Source organism: Echeneis naucrates, chromosome 9 (assembly GCF_900963305.1).
Source record: "Echeneis naucrates chromosome 9, fEcheNa1.1, whole genome shotgun sequence".
Classification (NCBI taxonomy): domain Eukaryota; kingdom Metazoa; phylum Chordata; class Actinopteri; order Carangiformes; family Echeneidae; genus Echeneis; species Echeneis naucrates.
In genome coordinates, this window is record NC_042519.1 from 24,071,972 (window position 1) to 24,086,153 (window position 14,182).

A 14,182-nucleotide genomic window follows, 5' to 3' on the forward strand; every position below is an offset into this window, starting at 1 on the left:
CATCTCACAGATGATGAAAAAATGTTGAAGAGGAGGAACTCATCAGGAAGAGGACAAAAAACAATAAAATAAAACAAGCTAAAGTGGATAAAGTCCCTCAGAGGCTCAGAGGACAGACCAATTTAATGAGACAGGAAATGAAACTGAAGACGGACAGATTTCAGGTAAATCACATGATCAGCTGACGTGTTCTACATGATGATTAATACTGAAAGAATGTACACGAGGCAGCACGGGACCTGTCCTGGTCCTGGTCCTGGTCCTGTCCTGGTCCTGGTCCTGTATTGTTCCTGGTCCTGTCCTGTTCCTGGTCCTGGTCCTGTCCTGGTCCTGGTCCTGGTCCTGTATTGTTCCTGGTCCTGTCCTGTTCCTGTTCCTGGTCCTGTTCCTGTCCTGGTCCTGTCCTGTTCCTGTTCCTGGTCCTGTTCCTGTTCCTGGTCCTGGTCCTGTCCTGTTCCTGGTCCTGGTCCTGGTCCTGGTCCTGGTCCTGGTCCTGGTCCTGGTCCTGTCCTGGTCCTGTCCTGGTCCTGTCCTGTCCTGGTCCTGTCCTGGTCCTGTTCCTGTGCTGGTCCTGGTCTTGGTCCTGTTCCTGGTCCTGGTCCTGGTCCTGTCCTGGTCCTGGTCCTGTCCTGTTCCTGGTCCTGGTCCTGGTCCTGGCCCTGTCCTGGTCCTGGTCCTGGTCCTGGTCCTGTCCTGGTCCTGGTCCTGTATTGGTCCTGGCAGTGGTCCTGTTCCTGTCCTGGTCCTGGCCCTGTCCTGGTCCTGGTCCTGTTCCTGGTCCTGGTCCTGGTCCTGGTCCTGGTCCTGGTCCTGGTCCTGTCCTGGTCCTGTCCTGGTCCTGGTCCTGGTCCTGGTCCTGGTCCTGTCCTGGTCCTGTCCTGGTCCTGTCCTGTCCTGGTCCTGTCCTGGTCCTGTTCCTGTGCTGGTCCTGGTCCTGGCCCTGTCCTGGTCCTGGTCCTGGTCCTGGTCCTGTCCTGGTCCTGGTCCTGTATTGGTCCTGGCAGTGGTCCTGTTCCTGTCCTGGTCCTGGCCCTGTCCTGGTCCTGGTCCTGTTCCTGGTCCTGGTCCTGGTCCTGGTCCTGGTCCTGTCCTGGTCCTGTCCTGGTCCTGGTCCTGTATTGGTCCTGGTCCTGTCCTGTTCCTGGTCCTGGTCCTGTTCCCGTTCCTGGTCCTGGTCCTGTCCTGGTCCTGTCCTGGTCCTGTCCTGGTCCTGGTCGTGTATTGGTCCTGGCCCTGTCCTGTTCCTGGTCCTGGTCCTGGTCCTGTCCTGGTCCTGGTCCTGGTCCTGTATTGGTCCTGGCAGTGGTCCTGTTCCTGTCCTGGTCCTGGCCCTGTTCCTGGTCCTGGTCCTGGTCCTGTTCCTGGTCCTGGTCCTGTCCTGGTCCTGTCCTGGTCCTGGTCCTGTATTGGTCCTGGTCCTGTCCTGTTCCTGGTCCTGGTCCTGTTCCCGTTCCTGGTCCTGGTCCTGTCCTGGTCCTGTCCTGGTCCTGGTCCTGTATTGGTCCTGGTCCTGGTCCTGTCCTGTTCCTGGTCCTGGTCCTGTATTGGTCCTGGTCCTGTCCTGTTCCTGGTCCTGGTCCTGTCCTGGTCCTGGTCCTGTCCTGGTCCTGTCCTGGTCCTGGTCCTGTATTGGTCCTGGTCCTGGTCCTGGTCCTGTATTGGTCCTGGTCCTGTCCTGTTCCTGGTCCTGGTCCTGTATTGGTCCTGGTCCTGTCCTGTTCCTGGTCCTGGTCCTGTATTGGTCCTGGTCCTGTCCTGTTCCTGGTCCTGGTCCTGTTCCCGTTCCTGGTCCTGGTCCTGTCCTGGTCCTGTCCTGGTCCTGGTCCTGTATTGGTCCTGGTCCTGTCCTGTTCCTGGTCCTGGTCCTGTATTGGTCCTGGTCCTGTCCTGTTCCTGGTCCTGGTCCTGTCCTGGTCCTGGTCCTGTCCTGGTCCTGTCCTGGTCCTGGTCCTGTATTGGTCCTGGTCCTGGTCCTGGTCGTGTATTGGTCCTGGCCCTGTCCTGTTCCTGGTCCTGGTCCTGGTCCTGTCCTGGTCCTGGTCCTGGTCCTGTATTGGTCCTGGCAGTGGTCCTGTTCCTGTCCTGGTCCTGGCCCTGTTCCTGGTCCTGGTCCTGGTCCTGTTCCTGGTCCTGGTCCTGTCCTGGTCCTGTCCTGGTCCTGGTCCTGTATTGGTCCTGGTCCTGTCCTGTTCCTGGTCCTGGTCCTGTTCCCGTTCCTGGTCCTGGTCCTGTCCTGGTCCTGTCCTGGTCCTGTCCTGGTCCTGGTCCTGTATTGGTCCTGGTCCTGTCCTGTTCCTGGTCCTGGTCCTGTATTGGTCCTGGTCCTGTCCTGTTCCTGGTCCTGGTCCTGTCCTGGTCCTGGTCCTGTCCTGGTCCTGTCCTGGTCCTGGTCCTGTATTGGTCCTGGTCCTGGTCCTGGTCCTGTATTTGTCCTGGTCCTGTCCTGTTCCTGGTCCTGGTCCTGTATTGGTCCTGGTCCTGTCCTGTTCCTGGTCCTGGCCCTGTCCTGGTCCTGGTCCTGGTCCTGGCCCTGTCCTGTTCCTGGTCCTGGTCCTGTCCTGGTCCTGGTCCTGTCCTGGTCCTGTCCTGGTCCTGGTCCTGTATTGGTCCTGGTCCTGGTCCTGGTCCTGTATTGGTCCTGGTCCTGTCCTGTTCCTGGTCCTGGTCCTGTATTGGTCCTGGTCCTGTCCTGTTCCTGGTCCTGGTCCTGTCCTGGTCCTGGTCCTGGTCCTGGCCCTGTCCTGGTCCTGTTCCTGGTCCTGGTCCTGTCCTGGTCCTGTCCTGGTCCTGTCCTGGTCCTGTATTGGTCCTGGTCCTGTCCTGTTCCTGGTCCTGGTCCTGTATTGGTCCTGGTCCTGTCCTGGTCCTGTCCTGGCCCTGTCCTGGTCCTGGTCCTGTTCCTGGTCCTGTTCCTGGTCCTGGTCCTGTCCTGGTCCTGGTCCTGGTCCTGTCCTGTTCCTGTGTCCTGGTCCTGGTCCTTGTCCTGGTCCTGTTCCTGGTCCTGGTCCTGGTCCTGGCCCTGTCCTGGTCCTGGTCCTGGCCCTGTCCTTGTCCTGGTCCTGTTCCTGGTCCTGGTCCTGGTCCTGGTCCTGTGTCTGTCTGTCTCTGTGATGGACTGCAGACCTGTCCAGGTTGACCCCGCCCTCCAGAACCCCCCGTGACCCGGAAACAGATAAAATGTCCTTTTTCTGTCTAAACAGTTTGATCTCATTCTGCTTCAAACACCGTTTGTCTCCCCTCCATGAGAGTCACACGGCTCCGTGTGGAATTCTGGGAAATGGTGTGCTGACACATTAGTGTGTTACCGTGGAAACCATTTCTGGACCTGTCTGGACCATCACTGTGACTGTGATGTGATGGTGCCATCTGCAGTACAGAGAAGGAAACAGGAAGGAAAGCATCAGCTGGTGAGGTGAGACAACACAACAGCAACACAACAACAGCAGCCATGTTGGATTAATAACTGTTGATATTGTGCAGTGTGTGTGTCTGTGTGTGTTTCACACCTTTGGACAGCATCGCATCACGTCTCCAGAGGGTTGAAATGTCAAACATGTTGCCACCCAACAGTGCGACTATAACACACACCCATAAAATTCATGACATCACTGTGAAGTAGATCACCTTCTGTTTCCACACACAGCGTGCCTTCATGGATTCTTTCTCCTGGATATATCACACACAGACACACACAGACACACACTCAGACTTTACATGACATCATTATAAACACAGATCATTTGCTTGGATCAGCTTTCACACAGAAAGACGTGTTGTGTTATTTATCTGTAATGACACAGGATGTGACAGCTGCTGAGGAGCAGTCCTGACCGTGTGTGTGATGATTGACACGTCTGCCCTCCTGCTGTCTGAGCTTTTTTAATCTGTGTGATGTCATGGAGTCCCGTCAGTTGTCATGGAAACAGCCACGTGCGAGTTTAACCAGCTTCACGTTGTTCCCTTCCTGTCCCTGCTTTAATATAATAATAATAAAAGAATCCTGATCTGAATATTTGTGAAACCTGACTTTCGTCTCTGCTGATGTTCTCACAGACTCTGAATTTAAATAAATTTATGAATAACCTCTTTCCTTTTATTTCTGACCCTTAACAAGGTTCTGAATGAGATAATATCAAGTATCTACAGATGAATGCTAATGCTAGCTGGAGGCTAAACTTCCTTTCATTAACACAGTGAGATATCATGTTTGAGCTAATGCTAACGCTAACAGAAGGCCGGAGACGCAGATGATTCATTTTCATAAATGATGTTGTTGTTTTTGTCGTCTCGTCCTGATGGAGGATCGAGCACGTCGGTCGGGTTCATCCTCTGAGGAGCAGCACCTGTCCATCCGTCCAGGACCTGAAAGACAGTTTATATAAAAGTGGCTCAGAGCTGCGGAGCCAAACAGAATTTAGACACGAACTAACTCCGGCAATAAAAATCTGCATCTATAAATAAGTTCATTCACACCTCTAACTCTCCCATCATCCTCTCTGTCTTTCATTTCAGTCACCTCCATCTCTCTCTCTCTCTCGCTCTGTCCGTCTATGTCTCTCACCCACAGTGTCCCCACAGTCCAGGAATTTAACCGGACGGGTGGAGTCCACATGTAAAACAATCATTTCTACAGAAGAGGGAGGGAACACACACAGAGGAGTAGTTTGGTCCATCCTGCGACACTGACGGACGTTCAGCTTGACGTCGGATTAAAGGTTTGTTTCCTGTTTTTTTAATCTGTTTGTCATCAGATTGGATTATTATATTTTCTGATTTAATATATTTAAATCACGAAGACACTGGATTTAATTTTAAATGAGTAGGAATCACGCAGATGAGTTTAAAGGTCTCTTTGAGTGTCTGACCTTTCACTGAGTGTCACTGAATCTTTGTGTTGTATTTGCAGTAATAAGTGTGGTATCTGTAGTTGTCAGCTGGGAAACCTATTTCCAGTCAGTGAGTTTAAAACCAGGAGCTGCTGCTCTGAAATGAAAAGGAATCGCTTTGAAATCCAAACGATCCCTTTACACTCTTTCTGCTTCAGAAATGAATTCACCGTTAAAGAAATGTTAAAGAAGGTTTTGATGACTGATTCATTTAAAATACAAACTCCTTTTTGGACGTTGTTTGGCCTCTGTACGTGATACTTGTGGATTAGAAGGTGTGGACGCTAACTTTGGCTCAGTAAAGTGAAGCCGATGCTGAAGAAACTTAAACCTGCATCAGGAGGCGTCGCTGCCACAGAAAGTATTCACAGCATCATCAGGTCACAAATCAAACCGCCAATAAAATGTGAAAATGCTGGTTTTAAAAAACAGACGTCAGCTCCTCCATGTCTGCGATACACCAAAGCCACAGGCACTGTTTTCTAAACTGTTGTGTTGTTTTTGTGTTGCTGCAGATGAACCTGGCTCTGATCCACGACAGAGATCTCATTAAGACGTTCTGGGAGAAGAGGATCGATACTCACTGTCAGAGCAGTGAGAGCGAAGAGCAGAGGATGAACAAGAGCGCACTGAAGAAGTCAGTAACAACACAACTACGCAACTACACAAAAGGTTTCACAGTAGAAAGCCAGCTGTAGGAGTGTCATTCATTGTTCACTTTGCCGTCCATGTTGTTGTGTTGATGGTATTTACACTTTAGAAGTTCCAACACTGTATCAGTAAGAAAGCTGGAGGCCGGACTCTTGATTCTTTGGAGCGAACTGTCCTGAAGTGTGATCACAGTGTGATCACTTCATGCTGTCTGCTCCTCCTGAACTATCAGTGAACAGCAGGACACATTCAGGCTGATCGATTGTCCGTTTCCTGACAGAAAGCTGGAGGAGGCAGTAACTCCCTGAATAACTCCGCAGTAATCTAACGCGGCCCTGTTGCATTAACGCTCCACATAATAGATGGACGGATGTGCCAAAGTGCAGAAAGCATTGACATTTGAGAGTCAGGCTTATGAGGACTCAATCTCAGTTACATTGCCTTAAATCCAGCGCCTTCCACAATTAGCTCCAATGCCTTAGCATGTGAGCGGAGGTGGGACGGATGCCCACTCTCTGCTGTACATTTTAATACGCTGTAGTTTGTGAACTCTTTCCATGACGTGTCCTGAGATTATCCAGGCGCAGTCATTAGCTGTTTGGACTGTAAGTGTGGAAAGTACATGGACTTCATTACAAAATGTCCCGACACCGGCACAAACGCTGCGATCACTGGTGTTCGTTGGTTTGACTCCAGCCAAGTGGACCAGCTAACAGGTCAGTGTGTTCAACAGCCGAGGGGTGCTGTCGATAGTGAGGCTCACCACTCAGAACCAGCTCAGGCTCAGACCTTGTCTTCACACCAAAAAGCCAACCGGACGACTACGTGGGTTTGAATCCCATCCTCATTGGTATTTAGCTTAGTTCCGTCTTTCAGCTTCCCCGTTTAAAACATGTTAATGGACCCTTTCCCAAAGCACTGTGTTACATCCAGCAGGCTATCAGAGGGGAATTAGCTCAAATGGTAGAGCGCTCGCTTAGCATGTGAGAGGTAGTGGGATCGATGCCCACATTCTCCACAAGCCTTTTGCTCTCTGTTGGAGATACGGCAACAAGTGAAGGCCAAAATGAGAACCTTCCAACTCCAAAAGCAGTTCGTCAGTAAAATCTAATGAGCCAAGTCCCCAGGACAGATTTCCCAGTGAAAGTCTCAGGAGGAGGACTGACCTTTGACCCACAGACTGTGATACAGCTGTTCAGAGGGGAATTAGCTCAAATGGTAGAGCGCTCGCTTAGCATGCGAGAGGTAGTGGGATCGATGCCCACATTCTCCACACCTTATGGAACATGAAGGCCAAAAGGCTGCCTGCTGATTTCTCCTCCAGTTGGGCTGCTGATATTAAATTATTCAAATGATTTCATTACAAAAACATCTATTTTTTAATTTTTCATTGAAGAATTGTTTAATTACGTTCCTTTGCATTATGCGACATGCTCTGCTTGTGTTTCACATCAATACTGATGCAGCACGGTCACAGACAACATGGCACAAAGCCAAGAAAAGACAGAAAACACCAAAGTTTCACTGAAGGATTATTTATGTTTACACACATTTACTTCTCAAGCTCTCCCAGCTGTAACAACTCAGCTCCGCTATGTTCCTGGTTTAACATGTAAACTGATGAGGTGGCTGCTGTGCTCTGCACACGTGGATTGGAATCTCGTCCTTGTTGGTATTTAGCTTAGTTACATCTCTCCGTGTTGCTTCTGCTTTTAAAACCTGTTAAACTGTCCTTTTCTCAAATCTATGTCATCCTGTTAAATCTAGCAGGTTGGCATGTTAGCATACCAACAGAGGGGAATTAGCTCAAATGGTAGAGCGCTCGCTTAGCATGCGAGAGGTAGTGGGATCGATGCCCACATTCTCCAGGAAGTCTTCTTTTCTGTAATGAAAATACAGTGTGAGCCTGCTGGTGGTTGTGTTGATCCAAAGCTCAGACTGGAGCTGTGACAGGCAGCGCTACATGATAATGGGATTGTGGTAAACGTTCTCCTGCTGAAGCTTCAGAGCAGCCGTGACCTCTAATCCTCCCGCTCTCCATTACCCCTGCCCCAAATCCCCCAACTATTGATACCATGTATCGCCTAATCTCCCCACTATCTATTACCCCCACCCCCCCACACTGGGGCCCTGCGGCCCCCAGTCCACCCGCCCCCGGCTCTAGTCCCGATAATTGTGAGGGTTATGTGTGTCGGAGTGGAGCTGGAACAACGTGCTGCTGAGGGCCGAGGTGATAATCACACAGCGATGATGGAGGCCTCCGACACAAATAGACCCGATTTCAATATCCACACAGCTTCATCTGCCATTTCTGGACTTTCTTCATCTGCACCCATTTTTACACGAGACAGAGAGGGAGAGAGGGTGAGAGAGGGAGGGAGGGAGAGAGAGAGAGAGGGGGGGAGAAAGAGAGAGAGAGAGAGAGAGAGAGAGGGAGCGAGAGAGGGAGAGAGAGGGGAGAGAGAGAGAGAGAGAGAGGGAGAGAGAGAGGAGCGAGAGAGGAGAGAGAGGGAGGGGGGAGGGAGAGAGAGAGGGGAGGGGGGAGAGAGAGAGAGAGAGAGAGGGGGGGAGAAAGAGAGAGAGAGAGAGAGAGAGGAGAGAGGGAGGCGAGAGAGGGAGAGAGAGGGGAGAGGAGGAGGAGAGAGAGAGGAGGGGCGGGAGAGGGAGAGAGGGGGGGAGAGAGAGGGAGGGAGAGAGAGGGGGGGAGAGAGAGAGAGAGAGAGGAGAGAGAGAGGAGAGAGGGAGAGAGAGAGAGAGAGAGAGAGAGAGAGAGAGGGAGGGAGAGAGTCTCTCTTTCTGTCTGTCTGTCTGTCTGAGGTCAGGAGGATTATCAGCAGCTGACAGAACAAATGGAATAATCCAGAAAACTTGACAGCAAAGTGTTGGAGAGACAGTGAGGACAGCTGACAGTGCGGCTTCGGTTACACACACAGACACACACAGTGACCACAGACCTGGTCACATCTGGTTGTGTTGTGTTGGGCCTCACATTGTGTTAGCGGACACAGATACTGGTTGACCTTCCTGTCTGTTCCAGGCTGAGGGGGGAGTGGCTGGTCCGTCTGGAGAACCGAACCAAACACCTGAAGAACCTCAACGAGAACTTCCTGAGGAAGGTGAAGACGGAGAAGACGGCTGACCAGACATGAGGGGACCGCCGCTGACGGACGGCCGAGACAAACACCAATAAAGTCGCTGCAGATCAAACATCCTTCGGTGCTTTATTTCCCTTCACAGTTCAGCTGCTCTCATATAAAACTACACACTTTCTTTCAGAATAAAACTTAGTAATGTGTTCCTTTCACAATAAGAGTCCTCAGTAGAGGCTGTGAAGCGGCAGGATGGACGTTTTTTTGGTCTTTTCCAGCAGAATCTCTCTCAGTTCTTGTTTCTGGACTCCCCACCAGACGTATCGGGGGTTTTCCACAGGCGGAGGCTGTCCAGTCGGCGTCTGCTCCACCTTCTCTCCATCCTCGTTACGTTGGACATGGTCAGGTATCAGTGCCACCAGCGTGTTGAAGCACACGCCATCCGTCTTCCCATGCTGACGGCCGTTGTGCTGCAGGCTCAGGACGCCCAACGTGTTGACATCGTGGTCATAGTAGGCTGTCGCCATGGCGTCCTGCACCACCATGTTGGCTGCCCAGGTCACAGCGTGGGTCTTCACCGCCGCCGCAGTGGGAAGGTGGAGGGTCGGTGCTGGAGGACGGAGGGAGGAGTCAGTTGAAGGATACTAAAAGTGACAAGTGAAGGACGAGCCTGGAACCTTCAGAGGGCGAAGCCACCGCTCAGAGTGTATGGAAGACAGAAAAACAAGATGGCCGACATCTGACCCCTCTGTGTTCGTTCTGGATCTGAACTGAAGTTACTTTTGTTACCTTTGATGAGCAGGATCCAGATCTGATCGTCAGCACCAGTGAAGACCAGGACCAGTCGCTGCACCACGTGACGGCAGCTCAGGTCGATAGGTAAGGTGACGGCATGCCAGGGATCCTGACGGTACCTGAAGGCAGCAGGGTCAGAGTCAGTGTGAGTCCATCCTGCACTCACACTGATCTGATCCTGAACCGGCAGATGTTCAGAGCTGTAGAGTCGGGTCGTCCAGTTTCAGGACCAGGACACGCACCTGAGTCCACAGTCGATGAGGGGGAGGATGTCCCGTCCTCTCAGGGGGAGGGCAGAGTGTCTGTCCCACCAGGAGGCCTGCAGAGACTCCTGGTCTGCTGCTGCCAGAGTCTTCAAACTGCCCCCTGACACAGACACACCATGTCAGTCCTGTATTTTTAATCAGCCACTCTGTCTGTTCACTGTGCTGAAAGACCGCTGACCTCTGACCTCTGACCTGTGACTTTAGCCAGGAAGATGAAGCGGATCCATTGTGGTCCCTGTTCCTGGATCAGCAGCAATGTAACGGGCTCACATCCAAACCCCGCCTCCTCCTTCACCTGCAGACAGACAGTTTCAGGTAACCTGAGCAGTGTGTGTGTGTGTGTGTGTGTCGGTCTCACCTCCCTCCTCAGCCCCTCCTCCAGACTCTCCCCCACCTCCACCCTCCCTGCAGGAAGGTACCACTTTTTGTAACAGTCCTGTTTGGCCTCCTGCACCATCAGCACCTCGTCCTGAAGGGGAAACACAATAAAGCACAAAAGGTTTGTCCCCGATCAGTCTCTGTGCTCCGTCCTGATTGGGTGGTGGCGGTCACCTGGTCGTTGAAGATGACGGCACAGACAATGTAGGTGACGTTCTTCCTCAGAGTGGCCGGCTTGCTCTGCTCCAGGCCGACGTCACAGACCGTGACCTCTGACCCCTGACCTCTCAGCAGCCTCTCCACCTGCTCTTCCACCTGCCGCCGCTGCTCCTCCGTCAGCTCCTCCATGTCTGCAGACATGGGCCGATTGTTGAGATCTACGTCATTCTGATGGCTGTAAGTCTGTGCTGTTCGGTCCTTACCTGGAAAATAATCTGATTTTTAAACGGGACTTCGCGTCATATGACGTAACGATCTGACGAGCGCAGCAGGTCACTGACGTCAGGGGGCTCAACAGCAGGCACCCTCTTTCCATAAACGCCGGTTACCCAACAGGAATACTCAGGAATAAATAGGTCTTTGAAGGGACGAACCTTCCTCCAATCAGCTGATCTATGACCGGCACCGAACCGGAACAGAAAGAGCGCTCAGCTGCCGGTCCTCATAGCAATTTTCAAAATAAGAGTTAGCCTTACATATTTTTCTATTCAGTACTTTTTATTTACTCTTCTTCAAATATTCTCAACCTTTACTGACTAAATTATTCATGTGAAAAATATCCTCTATGGGGAAAAATATTTAAATGAGAGACAGTAAAATAAAAATGTAGCTAAGATATGAAAGTACTTAATGTAAACAAATGAGCCATGTGACTAAAATCCATACAATAGCATTAGATTGTCATCAGTGATTAATTATTATTGTTAATGTTTATGGCTGATATGTGGGTTGTGTATCTGTTATGTTAGTGTTGGTGGCACTTTTCTTATTAAACTACTGGATGGCTTAAATTTCCTTCGGGATTAATAAAGTATCTATCTGTCTAATATAATATAATTTTAATACAATTAAAGATGAGCATCGGCATTGATTTGTCATTTTGAGAGGTCGAAGCATTTTCCTTTAATAATAAGTTATTAAAGTTGTTATGATTTTCAGTAACATATTTAATAATGTCTATCATATTTATAGGGTGTGTTTTATTTTTAAATATATGTCACATTAATACAAATGCACGATAATATTTACTTTTTCCTGCCAATAATGTTAGAATTAACGACATGCAGTAAAGATAAAATTCCGGTTTAAAGCTTTATCATGAAATCTTATAACGGAAGTGACGTATTTTTCGTCCCCGGAGTTTCAGTGATGTAACGAACCGCGAGGTCACCTGAACTCAGAAAACAGACCGATTAAACCGGATCACCTGTCAAACCGGACACAGGTGACCTGCTGCTGCAGGAGCTAACGGGAGCTAACAGGCTAACAGCTACACTGACTGCTGCTGCAGGAGCTAACGGGAGCTAACAGGCTAACAGCTACACTGACTGCTGCTGCAGGAGCTAACAGGAGCTAACGGGAGCTAACAGGCTAACAGCTACACTGACTGCTGCTGCAGGAGCTAACGGGAGCTAACAGGTTAACAGCTACACTGACTGCTGCTGCAGGAGCTAACGGGGTAACTGCTGCTCTTTCTATCAGATTGTTCCCAGCAGAATGTTTGTGAGGCTCAAGGAGAATAAATTCAGGAATATTTCATGTTGTTGGTCATATAAGTCGCTTTATCAGCCTGAAGTGTGTCTGATGTGTTATTGATGCATTAAGGATCAACCAACACTGACTGTGAGTCTGATGTTTAGTCATTTAAACTGTCTGTTCTCCTGCAGCCAACCGTCAGACTCAGGTCTGACGTTTGAGGTCTGTTCAACACCTGACCAACACCTGAACCCATCAGACAGACTCCCAGCCAATCAGAGCTCCTCCTCCCACTTCACATTGATAAGATGTTTAGGGTTCAACATCAGCTCCAGTACCAGAAGACACCAGAAGAAGCTCATTGACCTGTTGAATAAAAACTGTGTTGACAGGATCAGGAGCTTTTTCCAGAATTTATTCCTGTCATGGTCAACATGTGCTTGTAGCTCCTGCTGAGCTGTTGGTTGGTCTCAGGACGTGGACTTGAAGTGATGTCCCGTCACAGTAAACTGCAGAAGCAGGTCTTGGCTCTGTACCGGCAGTTCCTCCGGGCCGGTCGGGACAAACCGGGCTTCGTCCCACGAATCAGAGATGAGTTCAGGGAGAACGCTCGCATCAAGAAGACAGATGTAATGCACATCGAGTACCTGTACAGGCGTGGACAACGGCAGCTGGAGCAGCTGAGGGACGTCAACACCAAACAGCTGGGCTCTTTCACCAAACCCAAAGACCTGAGCTGACCTCTGACCTGCAGCAGGTCACATGACCCCGAACAACACACTATTACCTCCTACAGACTTTGGCATCACTGAAAATGTAGCTAAAGTTCTGCGTTGAAGTGCAGTGGGCATAGAAAGGCTCAGTATGATGAATTAAAATAAATTTTTTGAAAATTTTGAGAGCTGTTCTTTTTGTTAATACATTTTTTTGAAAATGAAAAGATTGCATTTTGTTTTCATGTTCCTCAAAAATAACATTTCATGGATTTACACACAGTAGTTGCTTTACGGAGATAATTTGACTTAATGAGGATATAATTTAAAGAAAATGAAATTTCCAATCCAAAATTTCACTTTTCCAAGAATAGAAAGTTAAAAACATTTGATCATCGAGATGGGAAACAAAATATGTTATTGATGTAATAAAGCATAAATTTACATTAATGGCACTTTGTTTATTTTTATTTTTGCTCATTTTTCCTTGTCTTTGGCCTTTAGTCTGTTTTTAGATATTTATGTTTTTCTTTTTCTTCTGAAGCATAATTTAAAATAATTCTTACTCTGAAGCGTGTCCGAAAGCGGAAGCAGTTGTGATCACGTGGCCTCGAGCGGACACCAGCGAAGAAGAAAAAGTGTAAACAGGAAGTGGGGCGTCGACAGAACCGTGTCAGTTGTTTGTGGGTTAACAGACTGTAGCGGGTCAGTTCGGTTCGGCTGTTTCCGGTATGTCTGGTTCAGAGGGAGGAATGACGAACGTTCAGTTACTCCAACAGGTAAGAAAATGGCAAACAAAGACATTTCATCCTGTTGGGGGGCAGTTTGACCTGTGTGAATAGTTCCTGCTAATTGAGCTGGAAAGCATCAATAACAAACATTCAGTCAGATGGTGGATTCTTGATTTTCATCAGCTGTGATCTTCCAAAAGGCGTATTACCTCCACACGTTCTGAATGATGAAAACAGACCTTTTGTCCAGCCGAGCTGTCACTGAAAGGCCTCTGTCCTGCAGATGGCGTTCCTCCGCTGGCTGTCCTCTCAGACTGATGAGGACCGAAGGATTTTGGCGGCAGTAACAGGCTTTGGGGTCGGCAGAGAGCTGCTGAACCGGCTTAGCAGTCAGGACAAAGTGGACTCTTACAAGGTGAGATCTGTGCTGGAAACCTGATGATCTGTGTTGGTGTCTCTGACTCACCTGGACTGTGTCTCCTCAGAGGGACTGTATCCTCGCTGTCTCTGAGTTTGTCCGGCAGAACCCACGAGCCTCGCAGGCCCAGATCAACACTGAGGTGGAGAAGAGAGTTCTGCTTTTCGCCGCTCAAGTCAAAGCTCTGGAGACGGCGTTGATCTGAGTTTATCTGGGTTTATCTGTGACAGTGACGTGTCCTCACATCAAACCCACATGGTGCCTCAGAATCGGGTCTGGACAGGATCCAGACCTGCTCTGTTCACATGTGGAGTCTATTCTGGTCCAACTCATTCTCACCTGTGTGCCCTCACTCAGAGACATGACTCTGAAACTCTTTAATTTGTCACACTTTATTTAGCTGTGTTTTAGTTCCAACACGTCCTCTGAGCTGTCGCTCTTTGGCTCAGTTCGGTTCCTTTTAAATGGCAAAAATCTGTTTCTATTGCAAAATCAAACAGTAAACATTTACAATTCATTCTCCCTGTTTTCACGTGACAGACAATTGTACAAACAGTGAA

General features: G+C 49.6%; 3 protein-coding genes, 1 long non-coding RNA gene and 3 other non-coding genes across 11 annotated transcripts; 5 read left to right on the plus strand and 2 right to left on the minus strand.

Annotated features, from left to right (window-relative positions):
• Positions 1-132: 132 nt before the first annotated feature.
• Positions 133-8,774, plus strand: LOC115048324 (protein FAM240B). The gene is made up of 4 exons (XM_029509703.1): positions 133-164; positions 4,568-4,715; positions 5,402-5,523; positions 8,575-8,774. Exons 3-4 carry the CDS (start codon positions 5,402-5,404, stop codon positions 8,684-8,686), a joined length of 234 nt encoding a protein of 77 aa, XP_029365563.1. The 5' UTR covers positions 133-164; positions 4,568-4,715; the 3' UTR covers positions 8,687-8,774.
• LOC115048327 (uncharacterized) lies at positions 3,068-4,682 on the minus strand. Of its 3 annotated transcripts, XR_003841069.1 has the most exons (4): positions 4,474-4,682; positions 3,832-4,362; positions 3,507-3,666; positions 3,068-3,366 (listed from the first exon to the last, which is right to left on the minus strand). It is a non-coding gene; the product is annotated as an uncharacterized LOC115048327 (long non-coding RNA). The 3 variants fall into 3 exon arrangements; XR_003841068.1 differs by having other exon boundaries at positions 3,507-4,362; XR_003841070.1 differs by having other exon boundaries at positions 3,507-4,362; positions 4,562-4,680.
• trnaa-agc (transfer RNA alanine (anticodon AGC)) lies at positions 6,483-6,555 on the plus strand. Its single transcript has one exon. It is a non-coding gene; the product is annotated as a tRNA-Ala (tRNA).
• Positions 6,738-6,810, plus strand: trnaa-agc (transfer RNA alanine (anticodon AGC)). The gene has a single exon. It is a non-coding gene; the product is annotated as a tRNA-Ala (tRNA).
• Positions 7,333-7,405, plus strand: trnaa-agc (transfer RNA alanine (anticodon AGC)). Its single transcript has one exon. It is a non-coding gene; the product is annotated as a tRNA-Ala (tRNA).
• nudt18 (nudix (nucleoside diphosphate linked moiety X)-type motif 18) lies at positions 8,562-10,678 on the minus strand. Of its 2 annotated transcripts, XM_029509678.1 has the most exons (7): positions 10,488-10,678; positions 10,240-10,415; positions 10,046-10,156; positions 9,880-9,982; positions 9,664-9,787; positions 9,416-9,540; positions 8,562-9,236 (listed from the first exon to the last, which is right to left on the minus strand). In XM_029509678.1, the coding sequence occupies exons 2-7, from the start codon at positions 10,411-10,413 to the stop codon at positions 8,854-8,856; spliced, it is 1,020 nt and encodes a 339-aa protein (XP_029365538.1). In that variant the 5' UTR covers positions 10,414-10,415; positions 10,488-10,678; the 3' UTR covers positions 8,562-8,853. The 2 variants fall into 2 exon arrangements, with proteins under 2 accessions (XP_029365538.1, XP_029365537.1); XM_029509677.1 differs by having other exon boundaries at positions 8,580-9,236; positions 9,880-10,156.
• A 747-nt stretch (positions 10,679-11,425) lies between these two features.
• sdhaf1 (succinate dehydrogenase complex assembly factor 1) lies at positions 11,426-12,912 on the plus strand. Of its 2 annotated transcripts, none has more exons than XM_029509702.1 (2): positions 11,426-11,509; positions 11,952-12,912. In XM_029509702.1, the coding sequence occupies exon 2, from the start codon at positions 12,252-12,254 to the stop codon at positions 12,498-12,500; it is 249 nt and encodes an 82-aa protein (XP_029365562.1). In that variant the 5' UTR covers positions 11,426-11,509; positions 11,952-12,251; the 3' UTR covers positions 12,501-12,912. The 2 variants fall into 2 exon arrangements, with proteins under 2 accessions (XP_029365562.1, XP_029365561.1); XM_029509701.1 differs by having other exon boundaries at positions 11,432-11,743.
• The last annotated feature ends 1,270 nt before the right edge of the window (positions 12,913-14,182 follow it).

Coding starts and splice junctions, on each gene's coding strand:
- LOC115048324 (XM_029509703.1), top strand. CDS start 5,402: ATGAACCTGGCTCTGATCCACGACAGAGATCTCATTAAGACGTTCTGG. Junction 5,524..8,574: donor AACAAGAGCGCACTGAAGAA/GTCAGTAACAAC, acceptor TGTCTGTTCCAG/GCTGAGGGGGGAGTGGCTGG.
- nudt18 (XM_029509677.1), bottom strand. CDS start 10,413: ATGGAGGAGCTGACGGAGGAGCAGCGGCGGCAGGTGGAAGAGCAGGTG. Junction 10,157..10,239: donor CCGTCATCTTCAACGACCAG/GTGACCGCCACC, acceptor TTTCCCCTTCAG/GACGAGGTGCTGATGGTGCA. Junction 9,788..9,879: donor CTTCCTGGCTAAAGTCACAG/GTCAGAGGTCAG, acceptor TGTCTGTGTCAG/GGGGCAGTTTGAAGACTCTG.
- sdhaf1 (XM_029509702.1), top strand. CDS start 12,252: ATGTCCCGTCACAGTAAACTGCAGAAGCAGGTCTTGGCTCTGTACCGG.